The 18,256-nt window shown below is 47.7% G+C and overlaps 5 protein-coding genes across 5 annotated transcripts; 3 read left to right on the forward strand and 2 right to left on the reverse strand.

The window, feature by feature from the left end:
* The first annotated feature begins 551 nt into the window (after window positions 1-551).
* On the forward strand, window positions 552-2,211 carry BC939DRAFT_533974 (uncharacterized protein). The gene is made up of 3 exons (XM_051561721.1): window positions 552-886; window positions 1,636-1,732; window positions 1,823-2,211. The coding sequence occupies exons 1-3, from the start codon at window positions 717-719 to the stop codon at window positions 2,060-2,062; spliced, it is 507 nt and encodes a 168-aa protein (XP_051405994.1). The 5' UTR covers window positions 552-716; the 3' UTR covers window positions 2,063-2,211.
* Window positions 2,212-6,374: 4,163 nt separating this feature from the next.
* Window positions 6,375-7,090, reverse strand: BC939DRAFT_470938 (uncharacterized protein). Its single transcript, XM_051558182.1, has one exon. The coding sequence runs from the start codon at window positions 7,074-7,076 to the stop codon at window positions 6,447-6,449; it is 630 nt and encodes a 209-aa protein (XP_051405995.1). The 5' UTR covers window positions 7,077-7,090; the 3' UTR covers window positions 6,375-6,446.
* Window positions 7,091-8,234: 1,144 nt separating this feature from the next.
* BC939DRAFT_388946 (uncharacterized protein) lies at window positions 8,235-9,067 on the reverse strand (the record flags this gene model as incomplete). The annotated part of the gene is made up of 4 exons (XM_051551873.1): window positions 8,235-8,290; window positions 8,439-8,659; window positions 8,821-8,911; window positions 9,022-9,067. Coding segments are annotated over 4 exons (414 nt in total), but the record flags the coding sequence as incomplete, so codon positions are not given.
* Window positions 9,068-14,487: 5,420 nt separating this feature from the next.
* Window positions 14,488-16,187, forward strand: BC939DRAFT_470949 (nucleophile aminohydrolase). The gene is made up of 6 exons (XM_051558183.1): window positions 14,488-14,717; window positions 14,894-15,020; window positions 15,173-15,297; window positions 15,444-15,680; window positions 15,782-15,844; window positions 15,955-16,187. The coding sequence occupies exons 1-6, from the start codon at window positions 14,616-14,618 to the stop codon at window positions 16,051-16,053; spliced, it is 753 nt and encodes a 250-aa protein (XP_051405997.1). The 5' UTR covers window positions 14,488-14,615; the 3' UTR covers window positions 16,054-16,187.
* A 352-nt stretch (window positions 16,188-16,539) lies between these two features.
* BC939DRAFT_508803 (Poly(A)+ RNA export protein) lies at window positions 16,540-18,144 on the forward strand (the record flags this gene model as incomplete). The annotated part of the gene is made up of 7 exons (XM_051561044.1): window positions 16,540-16,578; window positions 16,673-16,759; window positions 16,845-16,937; window positions 17,028-17,195; window positions 17,328-17,605; window positions 17,691-17,952; window positions 18,058-18,144. The coding sequence occupies 7 exons, from the start codon at window positions 16,540-16,542 to the stop codon at window positions 18,142-18,144; spliced, it is 1,014 nt and encodes a 337-aa protein (XP_051405998.1).
* Between the last annotated feature and the right edge of the window lie 112 nt (window positions 18,145-18,256).

Below are 18,256 nucleotides of genomic sequence, written 5' to 3' on the forward strand. Positions count from 1 at the left end.
CAACTCTCAGTTGCAATGGTTTGGGAGTGACCCTGAATACGTCTTGGCACCTCGTGATAGCGTCTCCATTCGAAAAGGTTGACCTGGCGAGATTCATGGTGAGAAGAGGCTGATAAGAAAAGGCTTTTGTAGTTAGTAAGAGGGACTTTGTTGATATGCTAGATGTTTCGCTGGTAATGTGTGGCGCGGCCATACCACTGTCGAGGCTTATGAAGTGGGCGAGAACTGGTGAGTTCGTGATGAGAAGATTGATCAAGGTTGAATCTAGGCACTTTATTTCAGGAACAGGCGCGTCAACTTGCAGCCGTTAGAACAGTTAGAATGCAAACCCTTAATATTTTTTTGCCCGCCCCTGGATAACATGGACGAAAAAGGAAATAGCAAATTTACAGTCCATTTCAGACAGAGAGGGCTGGGCCGAGCCTATGCACGTTCATTTCCACAATCTTCCCATGGTAGCTCTACCTTGGACGCGTTCTTTTGCTAAGTGGCTCGCCTGTTCAGTGATGGTGTGTGTGTGTGTGTGTGTGTGTGTGTGAATGGCGCCCACACTTCCCTATAAAAGCAGCTTCTTTTCGCCCTTCCTCCCACACACCAACCCTTTCCTCCCCTCTTCTTCAAACCTTCAAAAGCACATCAGCACACCAGCACACCAACAACAAGCCAACCCCCACAACAAGCCAACCCCCACAAGCACGCACACCAAGTCCTCAATCATGAACTCATCAAGCGGCAAGTCGAACACCCCCTCGAGAACTCCGATGACCAAGGATTCGGCCTCGAGGATCCAGAGCGCGGCCGACCGTAACCCATCTTCGTCTACCGCTACAACTGGCTTCAAGGAACGTTCCCAGTCGACCGCTGACAAGAAAGCCAACGTTGACAAGTAGCTGGCCCGCAACCCTGTTCCCATCTGTGGCCTTCGTCGAGTTAGTCGTATTTGACCTTGACTCGCAACCCAAGCACAAGAACGTGCATATCACTCCTTATCAACTAGCAAAAAAAAAAAAAAAAGCAGTTCGTAGCAACACTAGTGATTTCAATCGTTCTTGTCAAATAAACGGCACCTGTCATATTGATCTTCATATCTCGCAAAAGTGTTGTTGAGAGACAGATCTTGAACAATTCTACGAAAGTGATAGGAATGCTGATAATATTGACCTTGCCCGACGGCTCATTTTTCTTGTGAGAACGGAGGTCCGTTTTGCGAGCATGGCTGGACCAGCACGCATTCACTTTCGCCAAGCACGATATTTTGGCGTTCTTGTATGTCGCCAACAATTACAGCCAGAGTTTATGCGAGACCATGTCTTCTCCATCCACGATTGTTGAAGACTAGGCACTTCCTTTTTCCACTGTCTCGCTGCTGTCCACATTGGTGAGTGTTGCCACTGCCAACCACCCTACTCTTATTTTTCAAGGGTCATGTCCACATCGCGATTGCACAATTTCTCATGCTCTTCACAAATGGCCCTGCTTTGTCGTCTCCCACACTATTCGAAATAGTTCTCTAGATCGCAATCAACACTTAGGATGAAATTGAGAGTCATCTTGTAACAGAAATAATCTGGGTTCGATGTGCAGACATCGCTGATCCACATCTTGACTGGACTGTACAAACCTACTCAAGGATAGGCTCGACTTGCAGACTACGAACCCGACATGCATGCCAATGATATGTATCGAAGCACTGATATCTGCCCGTCAGCACAATATTCTCTGGGACAGTTCGGTACGTCATGGCAAATAGCCTGAATCATGATCAGTATGAGGGACAGCCGACTCGACATTCCTAATATTTCGTTTGTCCTTTTCTTTGTAGCCCCTAGACTGTGGGAGAGCATTTTCCTACGGGTGCTGCAAGGGTGTCACCGCTTTTGATGAACACGTCGTGGTATTGGCCTCCATAAATGAAGACTCGCTCGTTTCTCTCAAAGACCGTTTGACCAGGGGACTCGGTGAAGGCCTGGCAATCGCCATTACTCTAGTTGACAGTCATGTGATCGTATTCTTGGATGATCTCACGGTAGGTTTTGACGTTTCGATCCGTCTCCAACGCTGAGCAAGGTCGCACCATCGTTCTGACGATTCATTCCATGGAGGGGACCGAGGTGCTGTTCGCCAGGCTCGCAATCATGGCCAAGGGTACGTTGTGCTGTATCGGAAATAAGATCCGATTCAAGGACCTGCACAACCGGCTGCGGATTCAAGATTACATTCGCAAGCAAACCCGAAAACACAAAGCGAGCTCATTATATTATTCTGCCTCTTCCTGAAAATGCCAAGAGGTTGGGTTCATTTGTCAGACCCGGCTTGAGAGCTTAAAACGAGACCGAGTTTGACCCAGCGGTTGACAACTGGGGTCTCAGCCAGACAATATTGGGGCTGTAACATTCGAGAGAACAGAATACACTTTGATGACACACTTCATCTACATGTACATGGAATACTCTAACAGTCGAGACGGACATGTTTTTGGGCTGCTCCTTGTCATTTCAGAGGTCGATGGACGCTTACACGCGACCACGGCTCGTCTCATTCCATTAGCACTAGCCCGTCCTCTCCCTTCTTCCATCTCCGCGGTACCGTTTGCACCAACATCGTCTTTATTGGCCCTATTGCTTTCGATAGGTCCTTGCTTTCCATCAACTTGCTCTCTCACCACCCCTACTGTGCTTTCCCGCCGTTGCTGCTGTTGGTACTATTATTGCATCTTGCTGTGCTCTTCCTTTTTTTTTGTGCCTTGTGGTCTTTTTTATTTTATTTTTTTATGCTGGCACTGCTTCTTACTGCAGGTCGCTCTATTAGCTTTCGTGTTTGTTGCTGACTATGGCTGCAGTTACTTTGAAATGTGCTAATATTCTGTTGCTGCTTCTGCTGCTGCTGCATTTGCTTCTTTTTCATACATCTTGGAACAACACGATGTTGTTTTCGGGCATCTATACTGCCATCATCATCCGAAATTTTGATTTGCTGCTGTTTGATGATCGCTGTAGTTCACTTTGCTGTCCATACTGCTTACCTACGCGGTAATGGCCATTTCTAGCACGTGTATTTATTTATAAAGATGTGCCTAGCTAATAGACTGGGCGGCTGGCTGCTAGCATGGGCGTGTCTTAATGCTGCATCCGAATGCGATCGAATGGGAGGCTCTTGGCCTACGACCCAGCTGATTGACGAGACGACCGATTCGACTTTTGCTGCGCCAAGCCGTCTAACGTCCATTACGATAGAAATAATGTCATTAAAGAACAGATCGATAGACCAAGATCCGCAATGCAATGAGTGGATCCGTATTCAGAGTTATAATGCTTACCTTGCTGCGGTTACGGTCTAGTTCGAGCCCTGTGGTGCTGGTACCTCCCCCTGCCCTTTCCTTCCTTTGCCCCTCCTGTTCCTCCTCCTGGACCCCCTCCTAGATCCTTCCAGTGCACACCACCCGCACTCGTTCTACTGTCCCCCCTCATCATTCTTCCTCATTGTCCACATTCGCCCTTTTCCTCTTATACTCGGCACACATTAGTCATCCAATGCAAAGGAGCCAAACTCACGACCAGGCTTTCAGAAGCAGTCACTCCTAGCCGGAGTGAGAGCTCTACTGGGCAGCCACAGCCAGCGCCGATCCCTGACTTTCCCCTACCCGCTCCGCCTCTACTTTGAACCCATCATATCAAGCCGACTTGACTATAAAAAAAAAGACTGATCGAGACCGAGATGTAAGGGTGAATGGAAAGACTCATCTAGAACGGTAATCTAAGCATCTCTCGTCTTGACTATCTGTGCCTTGGGGCCCATTGCCCTATTGAAGTGCTGTTTGTATCTCTATGCTGTGCAGCCGTAAGCACACAGGGCTCACAGCACACGGCAGTGCAGCTGTTAGGCCTCGCGCGTCCTTTTACTGATAATAGCTCTGAAGTATAACACCCTTTTGAACAAAGTATTAGTTTCAGCTCCTTTGGGTAAGTTTTCCTGATCATGTTGACAGAGACTCTTTGGCTCATGGACACCGGGGTCGCAGCATGCTGATTGTTACTAAGTAAATCATTCGTACAAAGAAATAAAAAAGACAAAAAAAAACGACAACGACGGAGAAGATTCGCGTCAGTGCCCGCAAACGACCGGCCTTGAGCTAAAAACAACGCTTTGAAGAGCGAGAAAGTGCCTGTGGCATGCCTTGAGCGACTGATTGCGTTCTTAAGGTCATCTTCTTGGGGTCGTGTTCCTGAGATTTTTTGGGCGAAGCAGATAAAAGTGAGCATGAACTGCAGTCCTTTGTGTGTAACCACGACCGCAGATAAAGTTCAAGCCCCTTCCACTACTACCAAGCCGTGTGCCTGTGGCCAGGTCAACCGGAACGCAAAGAAAACAAAAACCCTTTCCAGCACATACACACACACACACACATTTTTTTTTCTTCCGGATGCATATTCAGACAGGTGGAATGGGTCAAAAACAAAAAAGTAAGAGCCGCAATGGCTGGATGGAGCCGACTGTTCCCTCAAGAGAGATGCATGTCACGTAGATGGAGCTGTATTTCCCTACTCTCTGCACACCTAGAGCGGTCGGAAGCGATGTTGCATAGTGGCGATGTAGGACACGAAGCTATATATCAATGTATTGATCCCCCATCAATACTCAGGTTGTGAAAAAAAAAATGCTCCCTCGGTACCAATGGTAACTTAGGACTCAATTGAACCTAGTGGCAAGGTACGACAACACCTTTCCACCGCTTGTTCTGGAGGATATCGCTGCCACGAAGTTTGGCCATTTCTTCCTCGCGCTCTCTCGATCTTGCGCCAGATTCAACCATCCGCGAGCATAAATTCTCCAAAACCATTTCCTCATTCCTCATTCTCATCCAAAGTTTCATCTCGTTTTAGGCAAAACGGAGCACGGTATCGTCATCGCGGGCATCGATTTGCTTAGCCCGGCCTTGAGCGCTTCATCTTAAAGCGCGTTTTCGGAATTACCGTTGCTGGTCACCATTTTAAATGATACTCAGACACTGCCAAGATAAAGCCATATCCGTCTGTCATGCGCCAAAGAAAAGATAAAGTCATATACAAGTTGCCCAAGTCATGTCCTTATCTGAAGCCCACACTATTTGCCGAGGAAGTAATTCATGACCATGGGTACTTCGAGAAAATGATCCTGTCTAAATCCTCCTTCTGAGACATAGCCCAGAAATCCGGGAGCAGAGCAAGAGCAAGTAGCCTAGGAGACGATCCAGAGATCGCCGAAGAAGGTTAAGGAACAGCAGAACCAGATCAGGGGATTGTACAAACTCCGTCCCCAACGCCACGTTCGTTTTAGTCAAATAGCACAAACGGCCTTCAGGAAAAAAGGCTGTCTGTAGATGAGCGCAGAGCACTGTCTCATTGCTACAAGCCTTATGAGGGAGGACAGGAGCGCGCGAAACTTGTATCAACGTTGGATCTTGTTGCAAATGGCTTTTTACATAAAATTTTCAGTCAACGCCGTTAAAACACCGTGCTGAAAGGGAGTGGAGATTACTGCGCTTTTCGATCGAGAGACACATCGTGTCAGTACTGGGAGTGTAGCGAGAACTCCTTTCCTTCTATTCATCAACGTTGTTCAAGACAAAGAAGCGACACCTCAAGCAGGCGAACGGAGCGACCCTCAACAAGGGCACCTCGCAGGTAGTAAACGCCGCTCGATGCAAGGGGAAGTGACAGCCGGGAATGATAAGACTGGTGCTTGTAATGGGAGGTGCAGTGTCTGGAAACAACAAGGGCACCGTTCGGTGTCAACAACTCATAACAGCCTAAAAGAAGAATATAACGCGACTTTTGCACGAACTTGGTGATAATAGTTTGCACAAAAAAAACAAGGATTTATTACTACTACGATACGCATAAGTAGCGACCCACAACATGCTCACAGCCTGTACCGGTGAATAGAGGACCTCTATGGAATGCTGCCAGTGCGGTGCCTTGGGAAAAGGTCGAGGGTCGAGCTATCAAGTACCAATAATGCAACTAGGAGAGAGATCGAGACCATAACGCTGGCCACAACATGGCTCGCGCTGCCCTCCGTCTTATAAAACACTAAGAGTGACCTCCGGAGCTGGCGTGTCCACGGCAATAATAACAGCAACTAAGCGCCGTGTGGAGCGGCAGCGTAGATACAGTGGAGGATGAAAAAGAGTTGTGCCAAGCTCTTGTTACACAAAATTGAGCGAGGACGGCGAGCAATTAGGGTGACAATCAAAGAGGGAGCTTGTCGCGTTCGCTCTAATCGGCCCCTTTGCGACCAAAGTGTTTGCATAGAGACGCACGTTCCTGAAGGTGGAGGTAGGGAGGGTCAGGGTGGAGTGTTGGATCCGGGGCGTGTAAGTCAATAGTTGGTTTGTAATAGTTTATTATTATTTTTTATAGTAAAAGTAATGTTAGTTATGTAAGATATACATTGTGAGGTGTTTGTCTTTAGTGGCGGCGACGGAAGAGCCCTCCAAAGCGCGAGGGTTTTTCGGTGTAGACAACATTCTCGGCAGCAGGAGCAGGGGGCGCAGGGCGGAAGGTGCGACGACCCCACCAACGGAACTGAACGACCATGCCCAAAATAGCCAATACTATAAAGGATGCCAACAGGGCGTACTGGGCACCAGTGAGTTTGCCAACGCGATTGTCGATGCCGTTCTTGGAGTTGATAAACGAGTCTGTCTGTTGAAGGAAACCGGTGTGAACATAGAAATCAACACCGGCTACGAAGGAGTAGGCACCGACGAGGGCAGAACCGATCATGACGGTCTCGTGCTTACGAATGAATCCGAAAATGAATCCGACAATAGCAAGGACACCGAGCAGGATGCCACGGCCGGTGCTGGAGGTAATCACGCCGCCAGACTTCCAGCCCAAGATCCAGAGACCCAGGGAGTACAGGGCCAAAGCGCCCAAGACGGCGACGCCAAGTCGCGAACAGCAGACAAAGAGGAGACCACCAAAGATGCCAACGACGATGGAGACGACAAGGAGGAGGGTCGAGGAGGTAACACCGCCGTTGGCCATGCCGACGTAGGCAATATTAGCAAAGAAGTAGAAGCCGATCAAGAACATGGTGGTATGGAAGAAACGGACGCCGAAGAAGCAGAGGATGAGGCCAAAGGCGATGAGGATGGCACCCATGATGCCACCCTGGACTGTGATATTGTAGGGACCATCGCGTGCAGCGGCAAGAGCCGAGTCGTTATTGTCGGCTCTCTTTCCTGCGATCGGTGCAGCCTGGGTCATGAAGTTGATGAGGGTTGAGAGTACAAGGAGCACGTGGATAGGTACACATCGTAGAGCTGGGCATGCTCCTGAGGAGACTGCAGTGGAGGACATGGTGTGTGGACGCGGGTGATGGGTGGGGGGAGCAACGAAGAACAGGGAAGGGAGGTGGCAGGCCCTTTTATAGCGGAGGGGGACCATGATGATGGGTGGGACAAGGAGATGGTTATGGGTTGTACCCTGCTGTCTCGGCCATTTTTTTTAATTCACTTAAGCTATTTCCGCTAAATTATTAGTTTATGGCTATTGCAGCACAAAAAGCAACGGACAGCATGCACGCAAAGCAAATCATAGTTCGAGTCCAGCCCAGGATTGCTTGGATGATGTAACCCGAGGACCTGTCCTGCCGCAAACGAACCAAAATGCCAAAACACAAAAATGGATCTCAGCTCAGGAACAACTTTGAACTGAGCAAACGGGAGACAGAAAGGCGCAAAAGGTGTATACACAAACACATATAAACAAATACACATTCGGCATCGATGTCCTCTTTTTTGAAGGAAGCTGCATAAATGGATAGGAATATACGTGTTCGTTGCTTGCGTTTTCTGGTCCATTCTCAGCCGAAGGTCAATGGAGCGAAAGTGCATCTCGGTAGCAGGTTAGGGGAGGCGGAAGTACAGCTGCAAATCAGTCCATGGATAAAGTACAACTTCCTGATGTTATTTCGGTAAAGAATATATTTTAGGTTGCCAGAACCTTACTTTCCAACACTAGAGGCCCCGTCTCCATAACTCTTACAAAGATAGTCTTTGCGTCCGCCGCATAATGTGCACACTCAAGCAGATACGACTGGCGCGATTTTAGCCCTGCAGTACGATGCAGACCATCTCATATTACAGACAAGTGTATTTCTTCCATGAAAACGATTTGTTTCCATTTCCTGCTTCCGCTCAATGCTATGAATCTCCTGCACCCCTACTTTTTTGACTTGCAGTGAACAGAGTTAAGTCCTGCCTTGTTGCGAGCGATCTCGATTGTCAGGAACTGCATACGGGTCACTAAGATCGATTGAAAACATATCGACAATCCAATGTTAGACTATAAATCTGCTATACACATCTCCGGCGGTCACAGAATCAGCGAGTCTAATTGCAATTGACACTATGATCCATGAAAACACCTCCTTATCCGAAAGAGATATCTTACCGAACATGGTGTTGTCTTCAGAGTATCCCTTGCTGGCATCGATCCTGAGGAGCGAGCCAAAGTTGTAGTCGGTGACCTTGCCTCCATCATACCTGTTGATAAAGGCGCGCCACTTCTCTTTCATCTCGGGAGACTTGAAGTCCTTAGCCTCGTCCAGGACATCAATCTTGAAGTCGGAGCCGAATGTAGCAATAAAATCAGCATAGATCTCATCGTCGATCCTATGTTGATTTGTGATCGTTGAAAAATTGAAGGTACAAGGTGAACGCTGTGGAAAAAGAGGACAGAATTTGCAAGCGTCGCCTTGGATACACTAATTCCTTTGCAGCTTCAAATGTTTCAGTTCCTCATGTCCAATCCTACATGGGGTCTCTGAGCGTACTTTGTCAATTTGAGCTTGGAACCATCCATAGCCTCGAGAAGTGAGAAATAGGTTTCGGCGTGGTGCATAGCCTTGACAGCCCATTGCTTCTCTAAAGGTGTATTTGAAAAGCAACTACTGGTGTTAAATTTTCGTCCGTGTACATGCAAAAATGCTCCTGGTACCTTTTCGTTCCGTTTCCTGAAAGCTGCTTCCTCGTACCAATCTCCTGAAGCTGCTCCAATTCGTCGGCGGAAGGAAGAGACATGGTGTTGCTGTATGCTGTTAGTGTGGGTGAGTGAGTGTTGAGTGACAATGAACTGATCAGCGTACAGTGCATGCTCGATGTTTTGATGGCATCCAGTCACAGCAGCGCCGGAGGACGCTCTAAAGGCCATGCACTTCTAATACGTCATTTTAGGCGTCTCAGCCCCACCATCCTCCCATTGCCACTTTCAGCACGAGTAACCACTCAATTCCACCCATTCACATCTCTCTCTCGTGCTATGGAATCGACCATGGAGTCCCCCATTCTCTGATCAACCCGCTGCGGACGATCCTCTGTCCGTTCTCGACCAGCCCACGCGCGTGATCTGATAGAGCGGCTGGTAGCCGATGGCCTGCAGTAGTTGGTACGCGCAATTTTTGGCTGTATTATGCTGTGTACTGACTGCCTACATCTGTTGCTAATACGCAGTATATCTTGCAATACGCAGGGATTACATGTAGCCACCACAAGTAACGATGAGAGCAGAAACCAAAGTGACAACAACGGTGTTACCGATGGCGGTGACGCCAGCCAAAACCAAAGCCAAAGCCAAGGTTCTTCAATTGAGGTCAGTGCCGTAAGCGTCAGCTTAGTTGTCTATCTGTCTGTCGGGTCCATCATAAGATACTGACGCAATGTTCCTGTGTCAATTGCTCTGTCTTCAATAGCCATTGAAGAGGCGCATCGCTGAGGCTCAACGCCGTAGTGCTAAATGGCGTGCGCGAGTTGTTGAGTAAAGACACCTTCATTCTCCGTGCTGCGAACATTATGGCATTGATCCAGACTCGCATCTTGCTCTTATTGATGTGGGAATAGTGGAGTTTTTTCTACCTTCTGATGTTTTCGACGAGTGGAAGCAGCAGTATCAGCACAGTATCTCTACGAACTTTGTCTATTCAAAAACCTACGAGTACGAAAGTACAGGCATGTTTAAGTATCGTCGTATTACCTTAGAGTGCCAGTGCTCTAAGAAGATACGGATCCAGAAGAACAGATTAAAAGGAGGTTTTTTTCTGGTAAATCGAGGAATACAAGGCCGGGTACAGTATATCATGCAGGCCTCAGACATGACACTCCAAGTATGATCCTTCACGCGCCTTGGAGTGCTATACGATGTTGAGATTGACTTTAGCAGGGCTACTGGCGGCCATGTCATTAGCTGCTCATGCGAATATTTTCGCTCATAGGCGACTTGCTGCAAGCACATCGCTTTGGTGCAGCTGGAGATGCCTTCTATGAAGTTGTTCAGAGAGGAACTATGAACGTATGAAGAGAAATTCCGCCCAGACATGCTCGAGCCAGACCCGAAGCGCCTTCATTGCCATCCTTGGATGCCCTGGGGGGCCATTGCTTTGAACGCTTTACCGCCTTGAACGCATTACGGGACATATGTGCACCTTTACCACACAAGGAGCGGATCAATCTCTACTTACAACAAGCACACCAACAATTTGAAGATGCCCTCGATTTGTTTGAAGCAATTTCTCCTCGGAAACAAGGCCACGATCTTAGCAATAAACGGCAACGACAACGCTACTAGAGCTGATGATGGAGTTTCCATGCACATACAAGGGCGATTTTTCTCACGGTAGATAGTAAAAATCTGGAATAAAGTTTTACGCACAAAACCAATGCAGACCGTGGGGGGGGAGCAGGGGGCGGAAAGAGAACTTGGACACTGAATCATTCTTGAATTCTTTCGACAGCACAAAACGGCCAATTGCTATGGTTATACTTATAGGAGAGAAGCGCCAATGCCCTCAATCGATAGATATGCTATTCATCTACAAGATAAAAAAACCGTGAAGAAAATCCAATGAGTATCCATGGACCTGTACCCGGAAATGGTATGCAGCGTCGCTTCACGCGAATTCATTCTCTTCAGAAGACCGCATCTCACCGGTTCACTTGATCGTCTCTCCACTTTTCAATGATACCATTGATATCTATGGAAGATAGCTACAGGATGGAAGCTGTATTTAACAAATCTGTTCAGTATTCATGGACTTCTCTTACTAGGACATCACAAACTTGAGTCATTTTTGGCAACTCAACGCCCTTGTCTATAAATGAACTTTTGTTTTCGACATATAAAAGTATGCTGCTTTCCTATGCATTGGATTCTCCATTGCCGACTCATACTTTTCAGAAAATATGAGTCGGTTTCAATGTATAATGCTTATTTCGACGCGTGTCAAAGAAACTTGACAGATACTCCGCTGTAGTTGATCTTACCCAAGTGTTCAATTTCAGTCTGCCACATAGTGCATCCATTCAGGTTGATTTAAAAGTGCTGTAACTCCAATAAGAACATAGGTTTTAATGATATCTACTAGTTGCGAAAAGACTGAGTGTGTTTGAGCCAGTATTGGAGGACTTTACTATGTAGCATGTTAGACCCTAGAATCCTATGTAGGACTAATTGCATATAAGGAGAGTCAATGCATATAGGGAGGAGGACAGTATGCATGTAGGAAGAACCGATGCATATAGGGAGAAGAATGGTATGCATGTAGGGAGCAATGTGCACATAGGAAGCAGCTTGCAGAGGATCGGGTATTTACGCAAGGTAAGCGAAACCGACTGGTATTCTACCTCAAGGCTAGCTTTTTCGCAGACTGGAAGGCACGGCGCCAGGTCAGCATTGGAACCGCTTTCACTCAACATGAGCGCCCGCACGCTTATACCACCAAGGGCTTCGCCAGCAGTTCCGAGGCCAAGAAGGAGAGGGCCTGTCAGATCAAGACACGCTATGGCTGTCATCGCAGAGGTGTGAAGCACATGGTCAAGGGTAGGCAGCCAGGCGGAAAGTCTGGGAAGACCAGACTGAGACTTGCTTCGAATAGATGTGGATGTTCGTCCCATTTTAATGCCATATATCGTCCACTACAAACACGCGATGGCATGCCAGGAAAAACTTACCGCATCGAATACAATTACCAGCACATAGACACTCTGGGCGACAAAGGCAACATCGGCACTCAGCAAAAGTCCAAGGCCATGAAAAAAAGGATTAAAGCTATGCTTATGAGGGGAATGTCGATCTCCGTTATTATGATGCCAGTTAACAATCGACTATGCAAGGTTTACTCGTTTAATGGAGGGTGGCGACAACCAACGACTCTCCAGGGACGACTTCATCACCTACGACGACGCCTATAACCTTCTGTATGCGTTGACTGCTAAACAAATGAGAAAGGATGACGACCCACTCATTTCTGCTCGGCTTTGGATGGAGGACCTTGAGAATCAAAATTACTTCACCTATTACGATCGGGAACACGGCCTCTATCGTGGATTTTCATCGCCACGGCAGCTGACTGAGCTGCGAAAGTGGGGGGATGTTTTCTGTTTTGACAGGACTCACCATGCTTGTGGGTAAGTCCTCCTGTAATGTTACCAATTACCTTTGTCACTAACATTTACAAACCTTATGGATAATGAACGTGCCGCACCCAAGTGTGGAGGTTCTGGATGCTTTGACAAAGGACACATGAGCTGCGCGACACCTTTATTCCAGTTGTATCTTCCCATAGCCGTAGTAACAAGCGTGCACGGCAACGTTGAATGAAATAAAATGCTTGTTATTGTCATTTCGATTGAGTCAAGTTGCTCACTCAGCTCCAAACTCATAATGGGCCATTAAGGCATGTAAATAGTTATAATATCGACTGGAAAAGAATGGGGCGATTGCGAACGAGTTCAGGAGAGATAGGCTCTCAATTGACCTACCATTGGCTTTTAACGCGTCGTCCAGTTGCAGGCAGTTCACAACTGGGCCAATTGGGTTGGACTCGGATGTGATGTGCGAAAATTTTGCATGCGCGCGAGTGCCTGCAAGGGGAAGTGTGTGCCCGGAGCGAGAGTTGTTCTACTCTATCCACGATAGCTTCCACGAGGACGTTTTAGGAGCTTTAAAAATGGACTCAACCAAGAAGTACAAACTGAGCGAACTTGAGGCTACTTTTGCAAGAATGACGCCCGGCGGGCTCCTTTGCAACCTAATATGTCCCCTCAATAGGAAAAAGGGCTGCTTCTCCAAGATCGAGGTCATCAAACTTGAGCCCAAAGGCCACGTGTGCCAATACACAAAGCGGTACGTACTCACAGGCACGTTCCAGACGGACGGACTCCAGCTGCGGTTGCTAGCCTGCGACACGCGTGTCACAAAGGGGTACAAGCCCTCAAATCCCGTTCCTGGCCGAGTTGACCCAAGATGGGAACCGATCAGTGGTTGAAAGAGATTAGGAACGAGCTCTCTGGATCGACAAAGGAACTCCAGGACACGTTTGGCAGGCAAGTTTTTTTTTTTTTTTTTTTTTTTTTTTGGAAGGTAGTCTCTTCAAGGACTAGAATATTAAACACTCATTCTATAGTTCCCTTTGTGTAGTGACGGTAGGGATGTCTGCATTGGTGGCATTGACCTGGGCCAGGTGGTCACAGCAGCCGTCAGTGTTTTTATCCCTGATCTCCCCTTGGCGGATGGAACACTACCTTGGCCACCGACAGGGAAGTACCGCACTTTCAATATCAAGCAAAAGGCCTTGATGCAGCCTCAGTTCAAGTATCGCAGAGCTATCGAAGGGCGCAAGACCGACGAGATCCATGATGCCGAGAGTTCACTATTGCCGAGAAGAGACATTATTGATGAGGACGTTCGGTTGTTCTTGAACTCAATGGATAATAACAGACAGGTGTTGAACGAGCACTACAACCAATCGTTCCGGCATCGTCGCGATACTTGGGATCTGAAAAAAGCGAGGGATGCAGAGGACCGAATCGCTATCGAGGCTATTCTCAAATTGGTAAAAGAAGACAACCAGAAGAAAGCTATTCCAGCCAACAAGGTGCTGTGGGTTGTGGGTCTCGGCAAGTTCGGCACCTCGTCTGGGTTGACTTCACTGCACGGCACATTCAGCGCAAAGTCGATCTCAGCGGTAAGAGCATTGATATAACGCTATGTTTTGTGGCCCTATTACAGGCAAACACGATCTAATCGAATCGCAAATTATCCTGTCCTTATAGTTCAGGACCAGGGGTCATGCGGTGGTCGGTATCAACGAATACTACACGTCGCAAAAGTGTCCGTTCAATGGCCCTGTTGGTCCAAGCAGAAAATGCGACCATGGATTTGTTGGACGGGTGAATATGCGTGGCATGTATTGTTTAGCCTGCCAGATGCCTTTCCACCGCGACAGCATGGCTGCACAAAACATGGTGCGAGCTGCCCAGTATAGGCTTTTCAAGGGCATACGACCTGCTGAACTTCAGCCTTTGGACTCCAACGGCCAGCCGATATGGTCCTAGCGACTCAATCATCAGCGGGTTTAACTGTTTTTATATGACGTACCGGTATTACGCTAATCATGCATTTTTATTTACTTTATTTAGGCAACATAAGGACACCCCAGTACGCGTCATGGAATTCGGCTTACGACTACACCAGGTCTCGAAGCATACATCTCGCTCCCATCCTCTCCATCCTCTCTCCAGCTCAGCTTCACTCACATAAAAACATTCAATTACAGTAAAAACAAGAAAGATAACTATGGCTGGCTCTTATGATCGCGCTTTGACCGTCTTCTCGCCCGATGGTCACCTCTTCCAAGTCGACTACGCTGTCGAGGCTGTCCGCAAGGGAAGCTGCGTCGTAAGTGCACAGGAACGCGTCTTTGCCTTATTAGAATAGCTCTGTAATAACGCTTCTCGTCCTCCGGCAGAGAGGAAGATATATCCACCGAAGTTCTGCATCTTTTGAAGCACCCCATCATACTCTCCGCTATTCATTCTGAGATACTATCTGCATTGTCGTCGTCAATTTGCTAGGTCGGTGTCCGTGGCTCTGACGTTGTGGTTTTGGGCGTCGAGAAAAAGTCGGCCATGAAGCTCCAGGATGAACGCACAGTAAAGAAGATCTGCATGCTGGATGACCACGTTTGTCTTGCCTTTGCTGGTAAGAGTCGTTCCCTTTTCCGTGAACGCAACTGGAAACATCAATGTCTCTGCAAGGACAAGAAAGGCAGAGAGGACGCGTCTTTATCGCAGGTGGATAGCAATTAGCACTGATCCAAATGGCTTCAAATGCTTGATGGACACAACATTTAGGTCTTTCGGCGGATGCTCGCGTATTAATCAACAAGGCAAGGATAGAATGTCAGAGCCACAGACTTACAGTGGAGGATGCAGTCTCGATCGAATATATTACGCGCTATATTGCAGGGGTACAGCAGGTAAGGATCCAATACGTCTGCTCTTGCTTTTCGCCAACTCGCTCGATGGACCGCATTAGCACAAATCCTGTCTAGCTGTCACATCTATATCGTTTCCATCATTGCTAATATCTCACTTTACGGGCTGATTTCGATCGACAATTTAGAAATACACGCAGAGCGGAGGAGTCCGTCCGTTTGGAATCTCGACATTGATCATGGGCTTTGATTCAGACAAGGTGCCCAAGCTGTACCAGACGGACCCCTCGGGTGTTTACTCTGCATGGAAGGCCAATGCTATCGGTCGATCTTCAAAAACTGTTCGCGAGTTTCTGGAGAAGAACTATAAGGAGGACATGAACAGAACCGAAGCAATTAAACTTGCTATCAGATCATTGCTTGAGGTAAATATAGAGGAACTTATGATCTTATCGCTGTTCTAGACTGACATTGCGAACGTTTGTAATGGATTTTTTTCTAACATTCTCTTTTCATTACTAATTAGGTTGTTCAAACTGGAGCGAAGAACATTGAGATTGCCATCATGGGAACGGACAGCGTTATCCAGGTAAGAGAATATGCTCGATAAGGCATGCAAACGCTTTCTTGGCAAAAGCATGGGTGTGTTGACCTAACGCTGCCTTGATTTGTATTTTTAAAAAAAAAAATTGACACCAGCGTCTGGAGCTGGCGGAGATCGAGACAGTTGTAGCAGAGATTGAGGCCGAGAACGAGAAGGAGAAGGAGAAGAACAAGCCCACGTCATCTCAGCAGTAGAGTTGGATTAAGATATCCTGGATGCGCTTCCCCTCTATGTTGTAACAGGAACATGTAACACAATAAGGATGCTCTTTATGCACCATTAAACAGCGAGCAATAAAAAAACGAATCATACGGCTACAGCAATGGGATTCATAGCGCATCTATTATCATGTATGCAAAGCATCGATGGCAGCTGCACGCGCGTTCCTTTATACCCTTGCATAGCACTTTGTTGTATGACCGCGGTGATTGGGTGACCCTTGGTCAGGTCGCATGTGGAGAGCAAAGACATCTTACGCGCCACCATCGCGCCGTTTTCTTTGTCGATAAGGTTACGCCACCGCTTCAGTGCTTCAAGTGTTTCTTTTGTTCCACATCCTTCAGTTCCTTTGATTAATCTTGTCTATTCAAACCCCTTCGATCATTCCTTTAAGCCTTCCTCCTCACATCCGCCCTCTTTCCATTTAGTACTGAGATTCCGACGAAAACAACTTTTTCAGGATGATGCTCGCAAATCAAGCCCAACCAAAGGATATCGAAGTATTGTGCACCGCTTGAATGCACTCTCATAGTACTCTTCGCCTCTCCATCCACCTTCAAAACTAAACAGCCCTATGATTCCCTCTGTCGATAGGTGACAGCTCCCCCGACTGATGGTGTCTCAGACCTCGCATTCTCGAAGACGAGTGATCTTCTCGCGGCGACGTCCTGGAACAATGAGGTATGAATCAGGGCCAGCATCCGTACTGAATAATGCTTCAGCACCAAGGAGACTCATGTTGTCGTTGCTCCTCTATATGTATTAGGTCCGTATCTGGGAAGTTATGGGAGACGGGTCGACAGTTGCAAAGGCTATGTATTCGCACGAAGGACCCGCACTGACTTGTCAGTGGAGCGCTGTAAGTTGAGATATTCGACCCGAAAGAAGCAGTGGACAAAGGACCGAAAACCATGATCTTCCTGACAGACTTGCTCTGTCAAACACGTAGGACGGATCCAAGCTAGCGTCCGGAGGCGCGGATAACGCAGGAAGACTTTTCGACGTGACGACAGGTCAGCCCACACAGTTTGCAAAGCACGACGCGCCCATTAAAAGTCTGCGCTGGATCGATGGACCCAACATTGTGGCGACCGGCAGTTGGGACAAGACCATCAAGGTAACAGCAGCATATGCAATGATGTTCAGGACAACAACTTACCGGCGATGGCGTTGTGATCCTCGTTTTTAGTGAAAAAATTCGATATCCAACATCACCATTCCACCTTCTGCTATATCACTATCATCTTAGTACTGGGATCTCCGCCAGCAAAGTCCGGTTTCTTCGGTGGCGTTGAGTGATCGACTGTATTCAATGGACACACATGGCTCGTTGCTGGTGGCAGCTATGGCGGACCGTCAAATTACTATGTATGATATGAGTAACCCCACGGTCCCCTTCCGCACCATGGAGAGTCCGCTCAAGATGCAGACCCGCGTAGTGTCATGTTTTTCGACAGGTGGAGGATTCGCAGTCGGAAGTATCGAAGGGCGCGTCGCCATTCAGTACACGGATGTCAAGGATAGCCAGTAAGCCGCTGGGAATGTGTGTGTATTCATGTGTTCGAGCGAACGAATTGTACGGTTTATAACTAATGCCACTTTTATCTTACAGAGGAAACTTCTCGTTCAAATGCCATCGTGATGGTGCGCCGGCAGCGCGGGATTCTTCAGTATTTGCGGTGAACGCGATCTCATTCCACCCGGTTTACGGCACTTTTGCGACTGCAGGGTCGGACGGTGGATTCACATTCTGGGACAAGGACTCAAAGCAAAAGCTGAAAGTGTTCAATAAGCAGCCACTGCCCATCTCGACTGCGGCCTTCAACCGAAACGGAAGTATTTATGCATATGCTGTCAGCTATGACTGGAGCAAGGTGAGCCTGCGATAACCTTTTATTGTCGTTGTTTTTCATGGAACGCAGTCAAGAAGATGCAAAGAGGCTAGACTGACCACGTTTTAATTTGATATGACCTATTAGGGCTACACTGGTGCACCTGCAGAGCAAAAAAACGCAATCATGCTGTGCCCTGTTCAGGACTCGGACATCAAGCCAAGGAAGAAGTAAAACAAGGGGTAAACGCGCTTATTCCCACCAGCTGCATGAAAGATGGCAATTGGCTTGAGCCCTGCTACAGCCAAGAGCCTTTAGTACCGAGTCATTGCTGTGTATTCTCGCA

The sequence above is a fragment of the Gamsiella multidivaricata genome (genome assembly GCF_025024155.1).
Source record: "Gamsiella multidivaricata strain RSA 2152 chromosome Unknown BC939scaffold_155, whole genome shotgun sequence".
NCBI lineage: Eukaryota > Fungi > Mortierellomycota > Mortierellomycetes > Mortierellales > Mortierellaceae > Gamsiella > Gamsiella multidivaricata.